The 22,898-nt window shown below is 46.3% G+C and overlaps 1 protein-coding gene across 1 annotated transcript in view; it reads right to left on the reverse strand.

The window, feature by feature from the left end:
* LOC122945830 (putative methyltransferase DDB_G0268948) overlaps positions 1-22,898 on the reverse strand; it is a 219,575-nt gene that overhangs the window by 85,105 nt on the left and 111,572 nt on the right. The window contains exons 6-8 of the mRNA XM_044305057.1: positions 11,466-11,632; positions 11,157-11,370; positions 10,702-10,805 (exon numbers count right to left, since the gene is read on the reverse strand). Coding sequence (XP_044160992.1) covers positions 10,702-10,805; positions 11,157-11,370; positions 11,466-11,632 — 485 coding nt within the window. The remainder of the gene's footprint in view (positions 1-10,701; positions 10,806-11,156; positions 11,371-11,465; positions 11,633-22,898) is intronic.

Raw genomic sequence — 22,898 nt, forward strand, 5'->3', positions numbered from 1 at the left:
ACCTCAGGTCCCAGTAGACGCCAGAATTTACAGCGATATTTGGTGGGGCCCAATGCCGTTCTAAGGATGGTAAAGCCTGAGCAGGTACAGGCATTAGTCAATTGGGTGGCCGACAGTGGATCCAGCACGTTCACATTATCTCCCACCCAGTCTTCTGCAGAAAGCGCACAGATGGCGCCTGAAAACCAAGCCCATTAGTCTGTCACATCACCCCCATGCATATCAGGGAAACTGTCTGAGCCTCAAGTTATGTAGCAGTCTCTTATACTGTTTGAAGACTCTGCTGGCAGGGTTTCCCAAGGGCATCCACCTAGCCCTTCCCCAGCGGTGGAAGACATAGAATGCACTGACGCACAACCACTTATGTTTCCTGATGACGAGGACATGGGAATACCACCTCAGCAAGTCTCTGATGACGAAACACAGGTGCCAACTGCTGAGTCTTTCTGCAGTGTGCAGACTGAACAGGAGGTCAGGGAGGAAGACTGGGTTGAACGATGAGGTCCTTGACGCCACGTGGAATGAAGGTCGTGCCACTGACTTTCAGAGTTCAGAGGAAGAGGCAGTGGTGAGACCGAGCCAACAGCGTAGCAAAAGAGGGAGCAGGGGGCAAAAGCAGAACACCCGCCGCCAAGAGAGTTCGCCTGCTACTGACCACCGCCATCTGGGACCGAGCACCCCAAAGGCAGCTTCAAGGAGTTCCCTGGCGTGGCAGTTCTTCAAACAATGTGCTGACGACAAGACCCGAGTGGTTTGCGTGCTGTGCCATCAGAGCCTGAAGCGAGGCATTAACGTTCTGAACCTTAGCACAACCTGCATGACCAGGCACCTGCATGCAAAGCATGAACTGCAGTGGAGTGAACACCTTAAAAACAAGGAACTCACTCAGGCTCCCCCTGCTATCTCTTCTGCTGCTGCCACCTCGGCTTCTTCCTCTGCCTCTGGAGGAACGTTGGCACATGCCGCCCATCAAATAGAGGATGTACCACCAACACCACCACCTCCGTCACCAAGCATCTCCACCATGTCACACGGCAGAGTTCCTCTCTCTCTCTCACAAACATTTGAGAGAAAGCGTAAATTCCCACCTAGCCACCCTCAATCCCTGGCCCTGAATGCCAGCATTTCTAAACTACTGGCCTATGAAATGCTGTCAGACTAGTGGACACAGACAGCTTCAAACAGCTAATGTCGCTTGCTGTCCCACAGTATGTTGTTCCCAGCCGCCACTACTTCTCCAAGAGAGCCGTGCCTTCCCTGCACAACCAAGTATCCGATAAAATCAAATGTGCACTGCACAACGTCATCTGCGGCAAGGTCCACCTAACCACAGATACGTGGACCAGCAAGCACGGCCAGGGACGCTATATCTCCCTAACTGCACACTGGGTAAATGTAGTGGCGGCTGGGCCCCAGGCGGAGAGTTTTTTGGCGCACATCCTTCAGCCAAGGATCGCAGGGCAACATTCTTTGCCTCCTGTTGCCTCCTCCTCCTACTCCGCTTCCTCCTCCTCTTCTTCCACCTGCTCATCAAGTCAGCCACACACCTTCACCACCAACTTCAGCACAGCCCGGGGTAAACGTCAGCAGGCCATTCTGAAACTCATATGTTTGGGGGACAGGCCCCACATCACGCAGGAGTTGTGGCGGGGTATTGAACAACAGACCGTGTGCGATAATGGGTGAAATCTCGTCGCAGCTCTGGGACTAGCCGGTTTGACACACATCCCTTGCCTGGCGCATGTGCTGAATTTGGTGGTGCAGAAGTTCATTCACAACTACCCCGACATGTCAGAGCTGCTGCATAAAGTGTGGGCCGTCTGTGCGTGCTTCCGGCGTTCACATCCTGCCGCTGCTCGTCTGTCTGCGCTACAGCGTAACTTCGGCCTTCCCGCTCACCGCCTCATATGCGACGTGCCCACCAGGTGGAACTCCACCTTGCACATGCTGGACAGACTGTGCGAGCAGCAGCAGGCCATAGTGGAGTTTCAGCTGCAGCACGCACCGCGGAACAGCACCAATGACTGGGCCTCCATGTGAGACCTGTGTGCCCTGTTTCGAGTACTCCACCAACATGGCTAGTGGCGATGACGCCGTTATCAGCGTTACAATACCACTTCTATGTCTCCTTGAGAAAACACTTAGGGCGATGATGGAGGAGGTGGCCGAGGTGGTGGAGGAGGAAGAGGCCCAGGAGGAGGAGGATGAAGCATGTTCACAGCAGGGTGGCACCCAACACAGCTCGGGCCCATCACTGGTGCGTGGCTGGGGGGAAACGCAGGATGATGACGATACGCCTCCCACAGAGGACAGCTTGTCCTTACCTCTGAGCAGCCTGGCACACATGAGTGACTACATGCTGCAGTGCCTGCGCAACGACAGCAGAGTTGCACACATTTGAAACGTGTGCGGACTACTGGGTTGCCACCCTGCTGGATCCTCGGTACAAAGACAATGTGCCCACCTTACTTACTGCACTGGAGCGTGATAGGAAGATGCGCGAGTACAAGCGCACATTGGTAGACTCGCTACTGAGCGCATTCCCAAATGTCACAGGGGAACAAGTGGAAGCCCAAAGCGAAGGCAGAGGAGGAGCAAGAGGTCGCCAACGCAGCTGTGTCACGGCCAGCTCCTCTGAGGGCAGGGTTAGCATGGCAGAGATGTGGAAAAGTTTTGTCACCACGCCACAGCTAACTGCACCACCACCTGATACGGAACGTGTTAGCAGGAGGCAACATTTCACTATCATGGTGGAACAGTACTTGTGCACACCCCTCCACGTACTGACTGATGGTTCGGCCCCATTCAACTTCTGGGTCTCCAAATTGTCCATGTGGCCAGAGCTAGCCTTTTATGCCTTGGAGGTGCTGGCCTGCCCGGCGTCCAGCATTTTGTCTGAACGTGTATTCAGCACGGCAGGGGGCGTCATTACAGACAAACGCAGCCGCCTGTCTACAGTCAGTGTGGACAAGCTGATGTTCATAAAAATGAACCAGGCATGGATCCCACAGGACCTGTCCATCCCTTGTGCAGATTAGACATTAACTACCTCCCCTAACCATATATTCTTGTACTCCAGGGCACTTCATTCAATCCTTTTTTTATTTATTTTACCATTATATTGCGGGGCAACCCAAAGTTGAATGAACCTCTCCTCTGTCTGGGTTCCAGGGCCTAAAAATATCTGACAGTGGCCTGTTACAGTGGTGGGTGACATGAAGCCTGATTCTCTTCTATGGGACCTCTCTCCAATTGATATTGGTAAATTATTTTTTATATATATATATTTTTTTAATTCATTTCCCTATCCACATTTGTTTGCAGGGGCTTTACCTACATTTTGCAGCCCTCTAGCCCTTTCCTGGGCTATTTTACAGCCGTTTTAGTGCCAAAAAGTTTGGGTCCCCATTGACTTCAATGGGGTTCGGGGCGGAGTTCGGGTCGAATTTGGATCCCGAACATTTTCGGAAAGTTCGGCCGAACTTCTCGAACCCGAACTTCCAGGTGTTCGCTCAACTCTATTCAAGACAGACAGGATTTCATGCGGCTCAGGTAGCAGATTGCCATGTTCACATACAAGCAGCGACAGACGTTTCGCGCACAAGTGATCGTGCTTCCTCAGGCCACTACATATGCACATATCTACGTGCTGACCTTTTATACCTGGTGTCTAGTTGCCATGGAAATCCACCACAATCCAGACGTCATGCGCACAAAGGTCCACTAATAACAAATCCAACAGAGATGCAGTACAAAATTATAGTACAAGAGCTTTGGAAACAAAAAATATGCAACTAGCTGACAGTGAATTCAGTCTGTTCTGGACAATATACTCGTTCAGATCTTACAAGGAGAGTAATAAAGTCCCTAGAGGATTGAGAGTATATAAGGATCCTATGCAATATGGCAATGATGAGAAATTTATGAAGGAATGGCAAAGTCTGCATGTACAGTTCTCCTTTCAGATTATGGAATTGGTTTTAAAGAGATATGAATGAATATGAAAAAGTGAAAGGATCTGAATAAAACAAAGTCGGAATTTCAGTTAAAGTTTTGAGAAGCCTGAATAAGAAATTAATTGTGACACAAGCAGAGGTGAAAGAACAGAAAAAGGATAAATTCCTACGTGGTAAGCAGGATTATGACTCTGGGAGAATTTGTTGATTGGAACATACAACGAAGAAAACCTATTAGGAGAAGATCGAGCCGCCAACAAAGAAGCGGGGGTTGGACTACTCACCGACTCTAGGTAGTATATGTTTTGATGTGAGATTGTGGCCATTTCTACATAGGAAAAACTCAGGTGTCTATTTGAAAGGATCAGTGAGCATTTTAACTCTATAAAGGACAGGAAAAGGCTGCCCCAGATTAATTGACCATGTGAGAGAAGTTCATGGAGGTAATGTAAAAGCACCCAGTTTGCTGGAATAGAAGTTGTCCCACACCCAGTTCAGGGAGGAGACAGACATCGTACCCCTTTACAAAAAGCAAAATGGATCATATGTACAGGAGCAGTAGGTCAGCTAGGTTTGAATGACCGCAACCATTTAAATGTGTTTTTGTAACCGTAGCTCTGTTGTATTTTTTATTAGTGGACCTTTGTGCGCATGACGTCTGGTTTGTGGTGGATTTCCATGGCAACTAGACGCCAGGTATAAAAGGTTAGCACGTAGATACGTGCATATGTAGTGGCCTGAGGAAACGCGATCACTCGTGCGCAAAACAGTAGTCGCCGCTTGTATGTGAACATGGCAATCTGCTACCTGAGCCGCATGAAATCCTGTCTGTCTTGAATAAAAGAAGCAAAAGAACCATTGGCGAGTGCTGTCTTTGTTTCTTCATGCTACATTTGTAACATTAGAAAGGTGCTGGCAGCATTGGATTGGGTCCAGCACTGCCCTCAGCCAGACACAGCCCCCATATTACTAGCCTTAGATGCGGAAAAAGCTTTTGACTCACTTCGATGGGACTGGCTGGGGGTGGTACTTGACAAATTCAGGATCTTTGGGGATATCCGCATCTTCTTACGGGGGCTTTACACAAGCCCAGCTGCACAAATTCATACAGGAATGTTTCTATCCCACATTTTCCCCCCTTCAGAGAGGGACCAGACAGGAGTGCCTGCTCTCCCCTCTCCTCTTTTACTTAGCCATTGAACCTCTAGCCAGATTCCTAGAGGATTCTAAGCTTTACTCGAGAATCACTGTAGGGAAAAAGGAGGTCAAGATGGCTTTATACACCGATGACCTATTGCTCTTTATGTCTAACCCTCAGCAGCATTTGGGCCCTGTGATGGATCTCCTCCACCTTTTTGGATCTTTCTCCGGCTACTAAATAAATTCCTCTAAAACTGAGGTCCTGGAGCTACACACCGCAAATCCCCCTCATCTTTGGCCTTACCATGGTTTTTCTTCCACAACGGTAAAACATATCACCTATATGGGGTTCAAGATAGGTAGGCTCCCTGGTTCATTGCAGTTAGTTTACCCACCCCTTATTGCAAAAATAATATCTGAACTGAAAACCTGGCACTCTTCCCTCGTCCTTGCTAGGTAGATGCCAGCTCATCAAGATGATGAGTTTCTCTAAATTACTCTATCCTCTCCAAACACTCCCAATCCTATTGAAACATGCCGATGTCACTGCTTTAAATAGGGCGTTTACCACCTTTTTCTGGTCTGGCCGACGACCTTGCATCTCCCTTTCAAAGCTCATGCTCTGGAAACCAGAGGGAGGGGTGAAATTCCCAAGCCTTTAGAGGGTACAATCTTTCATGCCTTCTGAGGCACATTTCAGATTGGGTACACCACATTGACCACTTTTCTAATAGAGCGAGTGGAGCCATGCCTCCAGCTAATCTGGCCTCGCTTCCCAGGGACATCAAAACCTCAATATTGATAAGGGACACGATCACAGCTTGGAAGTCAATAAGGAAGACTTTTGGTCTATCCCATTCGATCTTTAAGCTAATGCCACTGTGGGAACACCCGGAGTTCCCTCAGGGGAACCAGACAGGACTTTCTGCGCTATGGGTATCCAGAGGGGTGGTCGGGGAGAAACATCTGATGTTGTCACGGCTGAGGATGGGGAAAACCCTCAGCCGTGCGATGCCAGAAGATGTAAAGCGCTGCTTGGCCAGGACGACAGTATTAGGGAGCAGGTCACCTCCTATCGCGTCCCTAAACTGACCCTGACTCCTAACCATAAGAGTCAACCCTGAAGGTGGGAGGACTCATACACCGGATGCCTTGGGGTCCCTGCTAGCCCTCAGGATTGCCCTGGAACAAGGAGCAGGGTAAGACGACCTGTTCCTCCTAGGCACGGAGGAACAGGAGTCTCACTAGCCAAGCTGCAAAGGGAAGAGGACATAAACGGCCTATGGATATGGCAGGAGGATGAAAAGCACTTCCACACCTACCTGCCACAGACACACAGACTGGATCCCGTGCAATACAGCAAGTGTCCACACCCAAACACCAATGGACACAGCACACACACAGGAACCCAGATCCATAGGTGCATAACATAAAGGAAAACATCAAGTGGACATCAACATAAACCAAAGAGTCACAGTTAGTTTATGACCACAAGGGTGGCCCCCACTGGCAGATGTAAATACCAGGAGAGTGTCTCCAGCAAAGCATGGCTGAAGAACCCCTCAGCAACTGATATGCAAAGAGGCTTTATAGCCCAAAGTGGCCACACCCACACAGACACACAAGGAGAGGGAATTAACCCTTCCAAGACTAACCAGGGAAGTGAAACCACTTAAAGGGGAAGTGTCCAAATGCACAACACACTGCAGCTGTTACCGCAGGCAACGACATGGGTGGCAACCATGTCCTGTGAGTCAGCCAGAAGGCAGAGACACTGCCACCACATGTACATAAACCAAACGTTGCCACGGACAGCCACAGTGAAGGGAAATGTCACAGTGCACACCTAACATAAGACCTCGTGCACACCAGACATACAAGGTGCATACATAAACACACAAGCCAAGTGCAACCGCATGCACAACATAGCAAGCTGCAAGGATACAGCTCAGGCTGCTATGCTGCCACATAAATACTGTTGCCAGCAGCAACCACAGGTGAGGCAAATACCACAGCCCTCACCTGTGATTGACAACCAGACCAAACCGCTAACAACCGCATGCGGTTCAGGAGTCACGACCATGACCATGGCCCTTTTTCCTCTTTCCTCCCCCTCCCTTATATGTTTTTGTGACATGTTTATAATGGTGTCTCATATGTGAAAAAAGTACAACCAGACAAGATTTATGAGACTCACTGTCAACTGAATACTGTACAGATTGTATTTTCAGTACTTGACTTATTGTCATATAGGTCTGGTTTTTATCTGGACATTGTATGGTCACTATTAATTTCACCTAAAAAAAAAAAAAAAAAAGGGACAGTGTCCAGAGAGTTGTGGTCAAGGATTCATATTCAGAATGGTCCCAGGTTATAAGTGGTGTGCTGGGCCCTTTATTATTTAATTTATTAATGATATTGAGGGGGGAATTAATAGCACCTTATCTATTTTTTGCAGATGACACTAAGGTGTGTAGATGTAGAACTGTACAGTCTATGTAAGATGTCCATAAACTACAAGCTGACTTGAACACTGAGTGATTGGGCAGCAACTTGGCAAATGAGGTTCAATGTGGACAAAGTTATGCATCTTGGTAGTAATCTCTGTGCTTCATATGTCCTAAGTGATGTAGCACTAGGAGAGTCACTTATAGAGAAGGATTTGGGTGTCCTTGTGGATGGTAAATTAAATACAGCATACAATGTCAATCAGTTGCTTCTAAGGCCACCAGGATATTTTCATGCATTAAACGAGGCATGGACTCACTGGGCAGGGATGTAATACTACCACTTTACAAAGCGTTGGTGCAGCCTCATCTGGAATATTAAGTTCAGTTCTGGGCACCAGTACATAAAAAGGACACATTGCAGCTGGAAAAAGTACAGAGGAGAGCGATTAAACTGATCAGGGGAATGGAGGGTCTTAGTTATGAAGAAAGATGAAAATGATAGAATTGATTTAGTTATGAGAAGCGACATCTAAGGGGGGGGGGGTATGATTAACTTATACAAATATATAAATGGGCCTTACAAAAAATACAGTTTAAAGCTGTTCCATGTAAAATGCACTCAAGACAAGGGGGCACAGCCTGCGATTGGAGAGGAAAAAGTTCATTCTCTGGAAGCATCAAAGCTTCTTTACTGTAAGAACTGTGAAGCTGTGGCATAGACTTCCTCAGGACGTGGTCACAGCAGGAACAGTAGACCATTACAAAAAGGGTTTAGACAAATTCTTAAGTAAAAAACATTAATGCTTATGAAAAAGTGTAGCGTCTCAATTTCTTTTGGGATTCACATCCCCACCTATCCCTTGGTTGAACTTGATGGACGCATGTCTTTTTTCAACCGTATTAACTATGTAACTATCCACAGGCAGTCCAGTGTCCTTGTCACCACTTACTGCCCAGTCTCCTCTGCTTAGTCGTCAGCCATTAACAGAATGTGTGGCCAGGAAACAGCTCTACAGGCTCAGCAATCTAATGGTGCACAAGCTTAATTTCCACCTGGACAAGTTACTGGTGGTGCAGCCACTGCCATAACAGTTAGTAGAGTATGCTACCTTTAGGGAGCTAATAGTGTTCCTTCAGCTTTGCTAGAAGATGCCTTGCTGGCATTATTTCTTCCTACACCAACTCTTCCATGGACAGCCTCCCATACGCAACAGCAGCAGGGCAGATTATTACTCCCACTCACAATCCTTCCCATCTCATATGTAAAGTCAATCATTGCCATGCGGTATTGGAGCTGCTCAGCCTGGGCGAGAGTAGCCACATAGCTGAACACTTGCTAATGTACATTAAGTAGCAATCATCCCGTTCGCTCTCTTTCCACCAACTCCAACTGGGCAGGGTAGTTAGCGACAATAGCTGCAACATCATGGCCATACTGATCTTGGGTAAAAACCCTGCTCCCGTGATGAATCTAGTCACGCAATGCTTTTTAAAAACTGGCTTGTGGAAAGGCTGTCCTTGCTTTTTTTCATTTGGCAAAAAACTCCCTCTTAGACACTCAGCGACAGAATGGTCTGCCATTAAACTGCTTAATCCGCTATGTTCCAACTCCCTGGAACTCCACATTGCACATGCCAGCTAGAGCATCTGCGCAAGCAGAGTAAAGCTGTTAATGATTTTGGCATGTACCAGACAAACCTGACACCCAGGTTCAGTCCTACCTGGACTCTGGCCTTTCTCCAGCACATACTGTGTTCCCTGATTCTATGGACATCTGGGCAGGCAGATTTTAATAGTAGCTCTAAATGGCCCACTATGCTCTGTTCTTTATTGCTTATCCTCCAGTGTCATCTGGAGAGGGTTTTCAGTATGGCAGGGGTTTTAGAGTCACCCAAACAGACCTCTTGTCCTCCGCAAGAATCAAAAACATCTCTTATCAATATTAACTAGGCATGGATCCAGGAGCATTTTTCTCTAGCTGGGGCCGATAAATAGATCTTGCCACTGCTGCTCTCTGACTGCCTACCATCATGTTCCATACCATATGGCTGTTGCTGCCATGTCACCCTCACTGTCGGCCAACACGTTGAATATCATATTTAGTGTTGAGCGAATCGAAGTGGACTTCAATCCAAATTTCAGGGAAAATTTGATTAGCCGCAAATCCGAATTTCCTTGTGCTTCGTGGTAACGAATAGCACACAACATACTTACCTAATGCATTTGCTCATGATGGGCCATCCACCACCTTCTTGATTGAAGATCTTGCACGAAATCCCGTATGTGCTGCATGAGATTTCACACTAGATCTTAAATTCAAGATAGCGACGGACGGCCCTTCGCAAGCAAATAGATGAGGTAAGTGATTTTTTCATTTATTTTACACTTCCATCAGCTATGAACACGGTATCTGAGGGGTGCAATGACAGGGAGTGGCAATCTCAAGTGCGTCTACTGGGATCATTACTGGTGAATGAATAGAAGCCTCAGTCAGTGTCAGAGCATGGTGGCTGTTTGACCATGTGGCTGTGCAAAGCCGTTTTTTAAGAAGAATCTTTGATGTTTTTGTGTTATGCTTTATGTGCTGTGGCTTCACCCCAAGGGACAGTTAACTTAGAACCTGTGTTGTGTTGGATGAAAAATAAAACCCCATTTGGACTATTAACCACTGAAGTCTGAGAGTCTACTAATGCAGCAACATGCCACAATTACCTTACCATTTCCACATCTACACTGTACCCCTGCAGGGAGAATTTTTTCTAAACGTGTGTCATATGGGCAGGCATTCTGTCCCCATTAAGATGCAATTTCCCATAACACCGTCGTTTTTAATCATTATCTGCACCCAATAAAGGACAGGTGCAGTTTGTGTTTAAATAAGCTGTTAGCATCAACCATGGGTTTACCCATAGCTTTGTATGTCAGTCATTCAGACCTTATTTGCTATTGCTGTTATTGCATTCAAGAGCTTAGGGAGGCAGGGGAGGAAAAAAAAAAAATACAAAAATTAAAAAACAAAATTAACATCCATTAAGAGAGATTAGATGGAGCCATATAACAATTTTCAGGGCAATTGGAGCAACTTTGGATTGGGTAGAATCAAACCGAATCACAAAAGGTTCACTTATCTCTGCATTAAATATGTAAAAACTTACAATTCCTTATCCTTTAGTGGAATAGCCTCGTATATACTTTGGTACTGGCAAGACACGTGTTGTATTATGCTTTTTGGAAGATGCTGGAGCAAAGTATCCCAAACCTGCAAAAAAAAAAAAATATGAATGATGGACTTTCATGAGGGTTGGACTGACCCGCAAACCTTTAGTGAGCCAAGGCCCTGACAATATATTAGGTCTCCAAATCTGCAATAAAACCTCATTGGAGCCATTCACAAATAGCCTGTTAGACCTTATTGATATAATGCACAACCTATGATAACAGATTACAATTAAACATGGACACATGTTCTGTATAGGTGGAGGATGTACCCTCAGAATTAATTGCTCTGATGGGCCCAAGAATCCTGAGTCCATATGCAAATACAACATAACAAAATTCTAGTATACACAAATTATATCTGCATTATCACTAATATCCATCAGCATGTTACCTCTGACATTACTTCGCTCAGATCACGTGACAAATCCTTGTATTCAATCTCAGTGGCCGGATAAAAAGCATGTAAGGCCAGGCATCCATTTGTCTTCAGTACTCGAACTGACTCATTGAGAAACTTGTCTATTGTAAACCAATGTCCAGCAAGTCCGGCATGCACCAGGTCCACAGAATCATTCTCCGCAGGTATATTCTCCGCTGAAGCCACCCTATAGACAGACAGAAGAGATTCCCAGTATGACTGAGGCCATCTAATTCTCTCATTATATATTAGCAGTACTAGTAATTCCAGCTCAGTACTCACATGTACGACACATTGTTGTTTGCGGATGTACTTTGTTTAGCCAAATTTATTTGGGATTCACTAATGTCTATTCCCAGGACCTTCTCGAAGTGAGGAGCTAGAGCTAAAATGTAGCGTCCAGTCCCACAGCCAACATCCACCAGCATTCCAAGGGGCTGCCCATTTGTCTGTAGAGAAGGGAAGAGGATATTTTGTAAAGCTGAAATGTTTCTAAACACATTGGGGCAGTTTTACTAATCATGTGTGGTCAAAAATTACAGATTTATCACATTTGTTGATGCGGGATGATCAATCCCGCTCACCTTTAGACTATCTATTAACTTGCCTCATGCCACAATTTAGCAAACAACATGTCAAGGGGTTGTCCAAATCCTATTTAAAAAAAAAACCTTTACAGCAACAGTAAATACTATATGTAAAAGTAGGGATATCAGTTTTTTGCCCCTGCACTGTCCTAGAATCCTCCCAGTCAGTGTTTGCTTTCCTGGGTGCACAGCAGTGACATCCCGTACACCCAGTGTCGGACTGGGGTGCCAAGGGCCCACCAGTAGAAGTGACTCTAGGGGCCCACCCTATATAGTTTCATACAAATATTGACACTTGAGAGTTTCCGATTTGCATCAAAATCCTTTAAAATAATCCTTTATATAGGAAGCTGTAGTGTAATAGTGCATATGAGTGTACACCACTGAGGCCAGTGATTAGTTACAGCAGTCAAGTGCAGTACGCAGGTATTTTACCGCGGCAGCAAAACCAAAACATTATGTCCCAGCTGCAGCCTGGCGGAGAGAACAGAGTATTGGTGTCCGATCAAATAGGGATAAAGATGGGGAGTTTAGGTGTTTTCTTTTTACAGCATCCCTGTAGTTTGGCCTAAAAAATTTGAACTTAAGCACCCCCTTCAAGCTCAGTACTTAGATACCATAACAATACAAAGCTCTGTACTTAGATAAGGTAACAGAACCAAGCTCTGTGCATAGATACAGCAACAGAACTGTTACACGTCAGCAATATTTCATGCACACAGTCATACATGCAAGCACTCTTTCATACACACACTGGCATACATGTAGGCTAGGGTTGAGCGAACCCTAACTGTAAAGTTCGGTACAAACCTTTAGGATTTTTATTTTTTTTACCCCAGACCCGACCATTTAAGTAAAAGTTTGATGTTCGTCGATTTAATGGCGCTTTTTGAAAGGCTGCAGAGCAACCAATCAACAATCGTTTAACTGTGTGCCCTTAGAAGCCATCACAGCCATGCCTACTAATGGTATGGCTGTGATTGGCCAGTGCAGCATGTGACCGAGCCTCTATATAAGCTGGAGTCATGTAGAGCTTCACGTCACTCTGCTCTTACTAGTGTAGGGATAGGATACTGCTGCTGTGAGGGAGAGAATAGAAAAGAATCTGATATCAGAACTTCTTAACTCTGCGATCTACAGCAATTTTTTGTGTGGGTATAATGCAACATTTTAGTATCCTGCCCTGAGCCCAGTGACACAGAAAAATAAGTTTTATCCGTCTGTTAGTTAGGTGGTGTCGGTGGCCATTTTGTGCAAGTTCAGTGCACCAGCATAGCATATATGCCAGGGACAATATCTTAATCCTGTTCTTTTAGTTCAGTGGGCAACATATACCCATTTTTTAAGTGCACCTGCACTGCATATGTGCCAGGGGGAAGGGAAAATATAGGTAATCAGTCTGAGTTTAGGGACCCGTAGGGGATTCTGGGGGGACAAATTATTATTATTTTTTTTCTCCATAAAGTACCTTTGCAGCATTTGTGACAGTCCAATACAAGCATTAAATACTGATCGATATAGATTATATATATATATATCATTTATTTTAAACCACATTTTGTGCTAGATACTACATTTGCGACCTTTGCTGCATTTCTGAAAATCTAATACAACCAGCCAATACTGCTGTTACACTGTTGGTTGACAAGTTAAAAAATTATAATTTGTGACCGCAAGAAAGGTTTCTCTTTATGACACCGGCACAGCCTTACTGTCTGTGAACTTAATTGTTGACTATTGGCGGTTACATTGTCACCTGACATAAACCATCTGTTAGTTTGGTGGGTGAACGCAAAGAATGATGAGAGCGTCAAATAAGGGACGCGGCCCTAGTCGTGGTGCTGCTGGTGGAGCTCCTGTTGCAGGGAGAGGACGTGGTCGATCTGTGCCAGCTACACGCACAAGTGAATTACCTACCTCAGGTGCGAGTAAGCGACCGAACCATCAGCATTTGGTAGGGCCGAATGCGGCTCTATAAATGGTGAGGCCAAAGCAAGCACAGGATAGTCGATTTGGTGGGAGACAGTGTGACGGAACTGGAGGCACTGTCAGCCACCCAAAGATCAGAGTTGGCACCTGCAGCCCATGGCCATCAGTCTTTCACCTCACCCCCTTGCAAATCAGCCAAGCAGTCTGAGCCCCAAGTCATGCAGCAGTCTCTTCTGTTTTTTTATGACTGTTAGCAGGGTTTCCCAGGGCCATCCACCTAGCCCTGCCCCAGAAGTGGAAGAGATTGAGTGCACCGATGCCCAACCACTTATCTTTCAAGAGGAGTACATGGGAGGACCATCGCAGCACGTCTCGGATGATGACGAAACACAGGTGCCAACTGCTGGGGCTTTCGAAAGTGTGCAGACCGACAAGGAGGGCAGGGGTGAAGACTGGGTGGAAGATGATGTGGAAGACGATGAGTTCAACCCTACATGGAATCCAGGTCATGCGAGTGCCCTGTCTAGCAGGTTGCAAATGCGGAGCGGCTGTCCTCTAGACAGTACGCCTGCTACTGCCCGCCACAGCAAGGGACCGAGCACACCAAAGCCAGCTCCAAGGAGTTCCCTGGCATGGCAGTTCTTCAGAAAATGTGCTGACAAGACACGAGTGGTTTGCACGCTGTGCAATCAGAGCCTGAAGCGAGGCATAAACATTCTAAACCTGAGGACAACCTGCAATGACCAGGCATCTAAGTGCAAAGCACAAGCTGCAGTGGAGTAGACACCTAAAAACCATGAAAGGTCTCTAACTCCTCCTGCTTCCTCTTCTGCAGTCTTGGCCTCTTCATCCCCCTCTGGAGTGGCAGTGGCACCTGCCACCTCGCAAACAGAGGATGTGCCAGCAACGCCACCACCTGGGTCACCAAGCATCTCCACAATGTCCCATGGAAGCATTCAGCTGTATCACCCACACTGGAGCGAAAGAGGAAGTACCCCCCCTACCCACCCACGATCCCTGACCCTGAATGCCAGCATTTCAAAATTCCTGGCTTTTTAAATGCTGTCATTACGTCTGGTGGAGACAGTTTTAAAAACCTTACTGTGGGACAGCCACCACCATAAGTCATGCCCAGCCGCTGCTACTTTTTCAGGCGGAGAGCCATCCCTTCCCAACCAAGTGGGGGACAAAAATCAGGTGTGCACTGCGCAACGCCATCTGTGACAAGGTCCACCTAACTATGGATACGTATGCAGCGTCCCGCTAGGACGGGCATTGCAAAAGCCTATTGTGTCATATGTAATAATATCGTGTTGTATTGTTTTCTTTTGTGAAATTCTACCACTAGCTGGGGGTAGCACCACAGTATATATACACCTCAGTTCAGGCCTAGTTAGTCAGTTGAGAGAAGGAGTAGGAGGTGAAGGAGTAAGAGTGCAGCTGCTAGCTGTGTTTAATGCAAGTCAGTTCAAGGTAGAAAGAGTGGATAAAAGACACAAAACGACAACAGCCATTTTACCAGGCTTTAAGTACCTTTGGATTCAAGGTGAAAGACATTAGCTTCTGGCAGCCTCACCATTAAAGAGCTAGAGAAACAGAACCAGATTAAAGAGCTGAATATCAGGGAGTACCTAACTACCCTAGCCTGACAGATTACTACAAGTACAGCCTGTTACTGGGATTCTCCACATCCAACTTGCATGTGTATCAGAGAATGTTTTATTACTGAATGTAAGCGGTTATCAAGAACATGGTTATCGTAAAGTTCCAGTTGTATTTAAACCTGCCTCATTCTTCTAACGTCATACTACTAACAACATTTTGCACCACCAAGGTGCTGGTGTGACGACATTACTCAAATTTAGTGGCCCAGCTGCGCAAGCACTCAGAAACCCAGTCACCATCAAGGGCACCTCAATCACCACCTGGCCAGTGTCCCCTGTAATAGAGTGTGCCCTGGAGAATCCAGTGATGTTCTCCCCTTCACTGCACTGCTGGCTCAGGGATGCGTCTGCTAAACCATGAGTAACTGATGAACTGTTTGTACAGTTCGGCCCACCGTGAATCTCACGTGTTCTACCCCTGCGGACTGGCGTGTTGCAAATAAATTGGAGTCACGAACCGGATCAATATCCTCTGTGCCTTATGTGAATGAGCCCCATTTGTTTGACTATTATTGGGCTAAAGAACTGTTTGAACTACTTAAAAACTGTATGAATATACTGTGCCAACTGTCCACTTTGAAATCACACTGTTGGAACTGGCAAAATCGCAGATTATTTTTTGTCACTAAAACTGCTTGCTGTGACTGAATTTACTTTCTCTTGCACCCAAAATGGCCGCCTGAAGTATATATCTAAATTACTGCTGCACCATCACTCTGTAAAACTCCCTGCTTGGCGGGACAATTGAGTGCCACCCCTATATGCAAAATAACTTGGGTGGCCCCTTATACCTTCATTGTAGTGTTCCGGGAAGGCCGGCCTTGTATGCAAAACATCGCACCGACTGTCTGTCAGACACACTGGAGGGAGGAGCCGCAGGCAAGAGGGGAACGTGATGTGTGTACGCACGCCCGAAAGACACAAGACTTGGCGTGTAAGCAAACGGGAGGAAAGGGAAGGCGAATACCAGCCATCCTCCACGGAATCTGTATATAACTGCTAGAGAGAAAGACTGTTGCCGGGACTGTTTCTATACCCAAGCTGCCCTACTAAGTACCTTATTTGGCCAGCACCGCGATTCTTAAAGGGTTATGCACATACAAAATAAAGGCGGCCCAGCGCAATGCAACCTAACAAGTGTGTAAAGCAGTGTGTAATCTACCATTTATTAAGCATCTGCCGTTACAATGTCGGTGCAGGACGATAACGTGCAGCTTGACCTCAACAAGTCCCCCGCTGTAGCCACAGCTGGCCCTAACACATCACTGGCCACTGCCACAGCAATTATGATGCCTCTAATGATGCCTACTTTGGGGCACCCTGGTTCCCACGATACTCTGGGGAAGCCCACACTTTGAGAGACTTTAAAAGATTCTTGCTATATTCAGGTTGTACCCTGTAACAGTAGAGAGACAAATGGAAATTCTGCTTGTGCAATTAGAAGGAGCTGCCCTCAGAGAAGTGAAGTCCTGGCCAAGCTCAAAGAGCAAGATGCTGGAGCAGATATTTGAACGACTCTGCGCCACCTTTGAACCCAAGACTATCGGAGGTCAAGAGGAGGTTCTTCAGCAAGAAACAGCAATCTGGTGAGTCACTCAGACTTTTCATTGTCATTACAGGAAGCCCTCAGCTGTGGTACAGGTAGACCCCCATGAAGCGGAAAATTAGTATAAGATGCTTAAGGAGCAATTCATTGAAGGTGTTAGTACAGAAGCTTTAAAAAGTCAGTTAAGGATGTTAGCGGCTCAGCTTCTAAGTTCCGCTTTCTTAGACTTCAAAGAGTTAGCCATCAGTATTATGGGGACAAATACACAATCGGAGCCTACTAGGACTTCCAAAATGCCTATGGATAAGCCAGTTGCATCTCCAAAATGTTATTCTATGGTCAGTCAAGCAACTCCAGCCCCGGTTCCTGATGCAGTTGCTGCCTTGACAGAGCAAGTCAATTTTCTGACCAAAAGTCTGGTGAAAGTATAACAGAGGAAAAAGCCCTTGCTGCTGGAGGAAGAGACACCAATGTCAACGAGACTTTTCCCTCCAGACTATAGAGACATATCCCAGAAATTCTGGTGGATGCCCTCCTGACCGCTTCAGTGCTTGGAGGCGACCCACTTGCACAACCTGTCACAAGCCAGGCCATACAAAATTCATGTGCTGGCAGTTAAAAGGCCAACCCTCAAGGTCAAGGACCGCCCCTCAGAAGGTAAACCAGTAGGTCCAGAAAATCCCCACTGGATGCCCAGATTTGTAGGATCCTGTCCAGAAGTGGTTCTTCAAATAAATGGGGTTCCCTTTGCCGCTTTATTAGACACCGGGTCTCAAGTCACAACTATTCAACAGTTGGCATTTGAGAAATACTGGGATCAGAGCCAGTTAACAACCCCCAGAATCCTGGCTGAGTCTTATAGCCAGCAACGGCAAACCTGTGCCAGTGCATGGTTACTGGGAGCCAACTCTCCTAGTAGGAGGAACTACACTGCCCCAGCAAGGTATCATAATTGTGCAAGTCAGGGAAGATAACCTTCCAGTAGTCCTAGGGATGAACGTCCTTAGGAACAGTTATGCTGAAATGCTTGAAGCTTTGCACAAATCTATGCCTACTGCTGCACCTGCCTCTAAAAAAACGATAGACTGTTAAGTGCGCAACAGAAATTTGCCAATGAGAAAGATTTGCTGTGCCCGCATCCGAGGTAACCAACCAGTAATCCTTACACCAAATACCAACCCACCACGCTAGAAGACCATCCATTAGTCAGAGCTGCAAGAAGCCTAGTGACTGTATTTCAAGGTAAAGTGCCTATTCGTCTTCCGAATTTAAGTGATCATAGTATAACTTTGAACAAGCACTGCCCTGTGGTTCAACTGCTACAAGTCACTTTCCAAGATGTGATCACCGTACCTGCAGCTATCACTGAACAATCTGCTCAGAAGCTAAATCCACAAAAAACACCTTTCAGATACATTATGGTGGAAAGAACTCAACATGGGCAATACCTATACCCCTGAGGAACAAATTGAAGGAGTCTTAAAAGTTGTGCAAGAGCATCATCAGGCCTTCAGTAAACACCCTACAGATTATGGTGAAGTCAGTGTGATCAAGCACACCATCTCCACTGGTTCACACCCTCTAATCAAGGAAAGGTACCGGCCTGTACCACCAACAATGTACCAATCTGTGAAAGATGATCAACGAAATGAAAGATTCAAACATAATCCAAGACAGCCATAGTTCATGGTCTGCACCTCTAGTCCTTGTCCGAAAGAAAGATAGTAACACACGATGCTGCTTGGACTATAGAAAAATTAAGCAAATCACCCACAAGGATGAATATCCCTTACAAGGATCGGGAAGTCTTTGACAGCATTAGGGTCCTCAGCCTATTTTTCTACACTGGAATTAACCAGTGGGTACTGGCAGGTACCTATGGCCCCTGAAGACTGGGAAAATAATGCATTTACTACCCCTATGGGCCTATTTGAACTTTGCAATGCCCCCTGGAACTGTAATCATGTATTCAAAATCCTATGAGGATCACTTGAAACATCTTGCAGAAGTCTTCCAAGTCCTCATCAAGCATGGGCTCAAGATCCAACCAGCTAAGTGCCATCTACTAAAGTCAGAAGTCAAGTACCTGGGACATGTAGTTAGTGCTGAAGGTGTCAAGCCAGATCCAGAAAAGATAGTGGCAGTCTGGAATTGGTCTATTCCTACCACAGTAAGAGGTGAGAAGAAGTTTAGTTTTGCAGGATACTACAGAAGTTTCATCCCTCACTTAGTTTAGATTGCTGAACTGATACAAGAGCTCCTGAGAGGACATCCTAAAAAAAGTAACAGAAATCCTGAAGAAGAAGTTGACAGAACCACCTATCTTGGGCTATCCGGATCATCAACAGCCATTCCATCTCTACACTGAGCCAGTCAGAGGCCTGGAGCTGTCCTGTCTCAAGTGCAAGGAGGTAAAGAGTGAGTAATTGCTTATGCTAGCAGATCTCTTGGAGGTGCTGAGAAAATTGACCAGAACTGCAGCTCCTTCAAATTAGAATTCCTAGTACATGTATGGGCCGTCACTGAAAAATGTAAAGACTACCTAGCAGCAACCCCATTTGTGGCCTATAACAACCCACTGGTGCATCTCAACACAGCCAAGTTAGGAGCCTTAGAAAAAAGATGGGCCTCACGTTTTGCCAACTACGACTTCACCGTCAAGTAGAGAACAGGCAAGTCAAATGAAAATGTGGATGCCTTATCTGACCTGCCTACCAAAAGAAGATCCTGCTGAACAGATAGACGTATGGGAAGAAGTGGAGATGCCTGCTTTTTACCAACATTTTGCCCAACAAGACGTCATCACCGTCAAAAGGTAAAGACGTTTTCCAATTCCAACAAACAGATCCAAAATCCCAAGTTGGAAAAGAAAGATGGATCAAGTTACAATCGGAAAGCAGAGTCCTAGGTTAACTGCAGACCCAGAGCTACTCAAGCTATGGAGACATCGAAAGCAACTTTATGCAAAAGGTTCTAATGTTAAAGAAGAACCCTAGATCCAATCACCAATGATTAGTCGTGCCAGATGCTAATACCCCGCCAAGATGCCAGAATTGTCCTCGAAATGTACCATGATAGATCTGGACACTTTGGGGTTACAAAAAACTGAGGCTACTACCCGCAGAAGATTTTATTGGATTGGAGAGAGGAGATATTGAAAATTGGTGTCGAGAATGTTCTACTTGTGCCCTTGGGAGGAATAAAAGACATGACCAGAGAGCACCATTGCATCCCATTGTAAGTAAAACACCTCTATAAATAGTGGCCATTGATCATGTAAAGTTAGAACTAAGTCGCTCAGGGTATACCTATGCCATGACCATAATTGAGCACTACACCAAATTTGTAGTAGCTGTACCTGTTAAACACTTGACAGCCAAAACCACCGCAAATGCTTCCTGTTGCCCTATGGATGCCCTGAAAAGATTTTTACAGATTAAGGATCTGACTTAAAGTCCCACTTGTTCCATAAACTGTGTTCTTCACAATTGTCAGAAGATCAGAACAGCCTACCATCCTCAAGGTAACAGACTCTGGGAAAAAAAAAAAAAAAAGAAATCAAACCTTAATTGAAATGCTGAGGGCTGTACCACCTACTAAGAACTAAGTGGCAAACTTTACTACCTCTATTGATGTATACTTACAACACCATCCATTTTTCTACTGGATATACTCCATATTATCTTTAGAGATGTCCCGAACTATTCGCCGGCGAATAGTTCCCGGCAAACATAGCTTGTTCGCGTTCACCGCGGCGGGCGAACATATGCGATGTTCGGCCCTCCCCCTATTCGTCATCATTGTGTAAAGTTTGACCCTGTACCTCACAGTCAGCAGACACATTCCAGCCAATCAGCAGCAGACCCTCCCACCTCCTGGACAGCATCCATTTTAGATTCATTCTGAAGCTGCATTCGTAGTGAGAGGTAGGACAGTGTAGCTTCTGCTGATTTAATAGGGAAATCGATAGCTAGGCAAGTGTATTCAGTGTCCACTACAGTCCTGAAAGACTCATCTGATCTCTGCTATAAGGATAGCACCCCAAAAAGCCCTTTTTAGGGCTAGAACATCAGTCTGCTTTTTTTTTCCCTGTGTAATCTAATTGCAGTTGCCTGCCTGCCAGCATGTGTGTCAGGCTCACAGCGTATACTGTGCCCACTTGCCCAGTGCCACCACTCATATCTGGTGTCACAGTATCTTGCACGCATAGTACAACTTAACTAATCTAAAAAAGATGACAGGCAGAGGCAGGCCACCCCGCATGGGCAGTCGTGGTCATGGTGCTGTGATTCCCTTTGGCCCTAGAATAATGCCCAGTGTTCAGATGCCATGTACCCTGAACTCGAAAAGTTCTGAGGACATAGTTGACTGGCTAACACAGGACACCCAATCTTCTACAGCTTCCGCTTGGAACCTTGACGCACCATCCTCCTCCAGCTCAGCTTCAGGCACCTCTCAAGTTACCACCCGCCCGCTGCCCACACCAACACTAGCACCACAGCCGCTTCACTTGATCTGTCAGGAGTTATTTACACATCAGTTGGAAGAAATGAGTGATGTGCAACCATTGCCAGAGAATGTAGATAACAGGGATATGTCTCAGTCAGGCAGCATTACACACATGGACATATGGTGTGATGATGATGATGATGATGATGATGATGTACCTGCTGCTGCTTCCTTTGCAGAGTTGTCAGATACAAGTGAAGCGGTTGATGATGACGATGTGTCCGTGGATGTCACGTGGGTGCCCGCTCGAAGAGAAGAAAAACAGGTGGAAATTTCTGATGGGGAGACAGAGGAGGAGGAGACCAGTTGGAAGCAGGGGGAGGTCGTCGCAAGGAGCTAGTGGCACAGTCAGACAGCATGCATCGGCACCCAGGGTCAGCCAGACAGCACGCCAATTAACGCATGCTGTTGCCACCACCAGAATGCCGTCATTGCAGAGCTCAGCAGTGTGGCATTTTTTTGTGGGTCTGCCTCTGACAACAGCGATGCCATTTGCAACCTGTGCCAAAAGAAACTGAGTCGTAGGAAGTAGAACACCAACCTAGGTACAACGGCTTTGCGAAGGCACATGATTGCACATCACAAACGCCTATGGGATCAACACATGAGTACAAGCAGCATACAAACTCAAAGCCGCCACCCTCCTCCTGGTCCAGCATCTTCAGCCACGTCAAACACTGCTGTCCTCCTTGCCCCCTCTCAACCATCCGCCACTCCGTCTCTCGCCTTGAGCAGTTCCTGCTCATCTGCCCAGTCAGGTCTCTGTCAAGGACATGTTTAAGCGTAAGAAGCCAATGTCACCCCCTTGCCCGCCATCTGACAGCTGGCTTGTCTGAACTCTTAGCCCGCCAGCTTTTACCACACAAGCTGGTGGAGTCTGAGGCCTTTAAAAAATGTGTAGCTATTGGGACACCGCAGTGGAAGGTACCCGGCTGAAATTTCTTTGCACAAAAAGGCAATCCCCAACCTGTACTCAAATTTTATTTCAAGACACGGAGGCTCCTATTGCTTAATTTCTTTACTGACAGCCACAGCAGCAAAGAAAAAAAATGAACCGCATTAACATATTGCCATAGCAACAGTCCCTCCCCTCACAGGTGCCCCCTATATAATGTCCACCAGTCCTAAGTACTTCCTCTTTCTTTGCTGCTGCCACAAGATAAGTATCACACTGTTTTAGCAGCATATACCTCCATTGTATTCTATGGTGTTTTATTGTTCTTGCTATTCTTTGTTGCTGGGGGTGTGTATATATTTTATCCTAGGTTATCACCTTGTCAGAAACTTTATTCCAGCTTCCCCTGTCCCTGCCTGGAGCGTGTGTCTCCCCTTCGGAGCATCTCTCCCTCTGCCAGAGGGAGTGGGTTTGTCACTTCCTTTCTTCCTTTTCCCTTGCAGTTTCTCGATTGTTCCTCCCTCCCCCACCCCTTTGCATCTCATCCCCCCCCCCCCGCTGTTTTCCTCCTCACCCAGCTTTTCC

The sequence above is a fragment of the Bufo gargarizans genome, chromosome 8, assembly GCF_014858855.1.
Source record: "Bufo gargarizans isolate SCDJY-AF-19 chromosome 8, ASM1485885v1, whole genome shotgun sequence".
Classification (NCBI taxonomy): domain Eukaryota; kingdom Metazoa; phylum Chordata; class Amphibia; order Anura; family Bufonidae; genus Bufo; species Bufo gargarizans.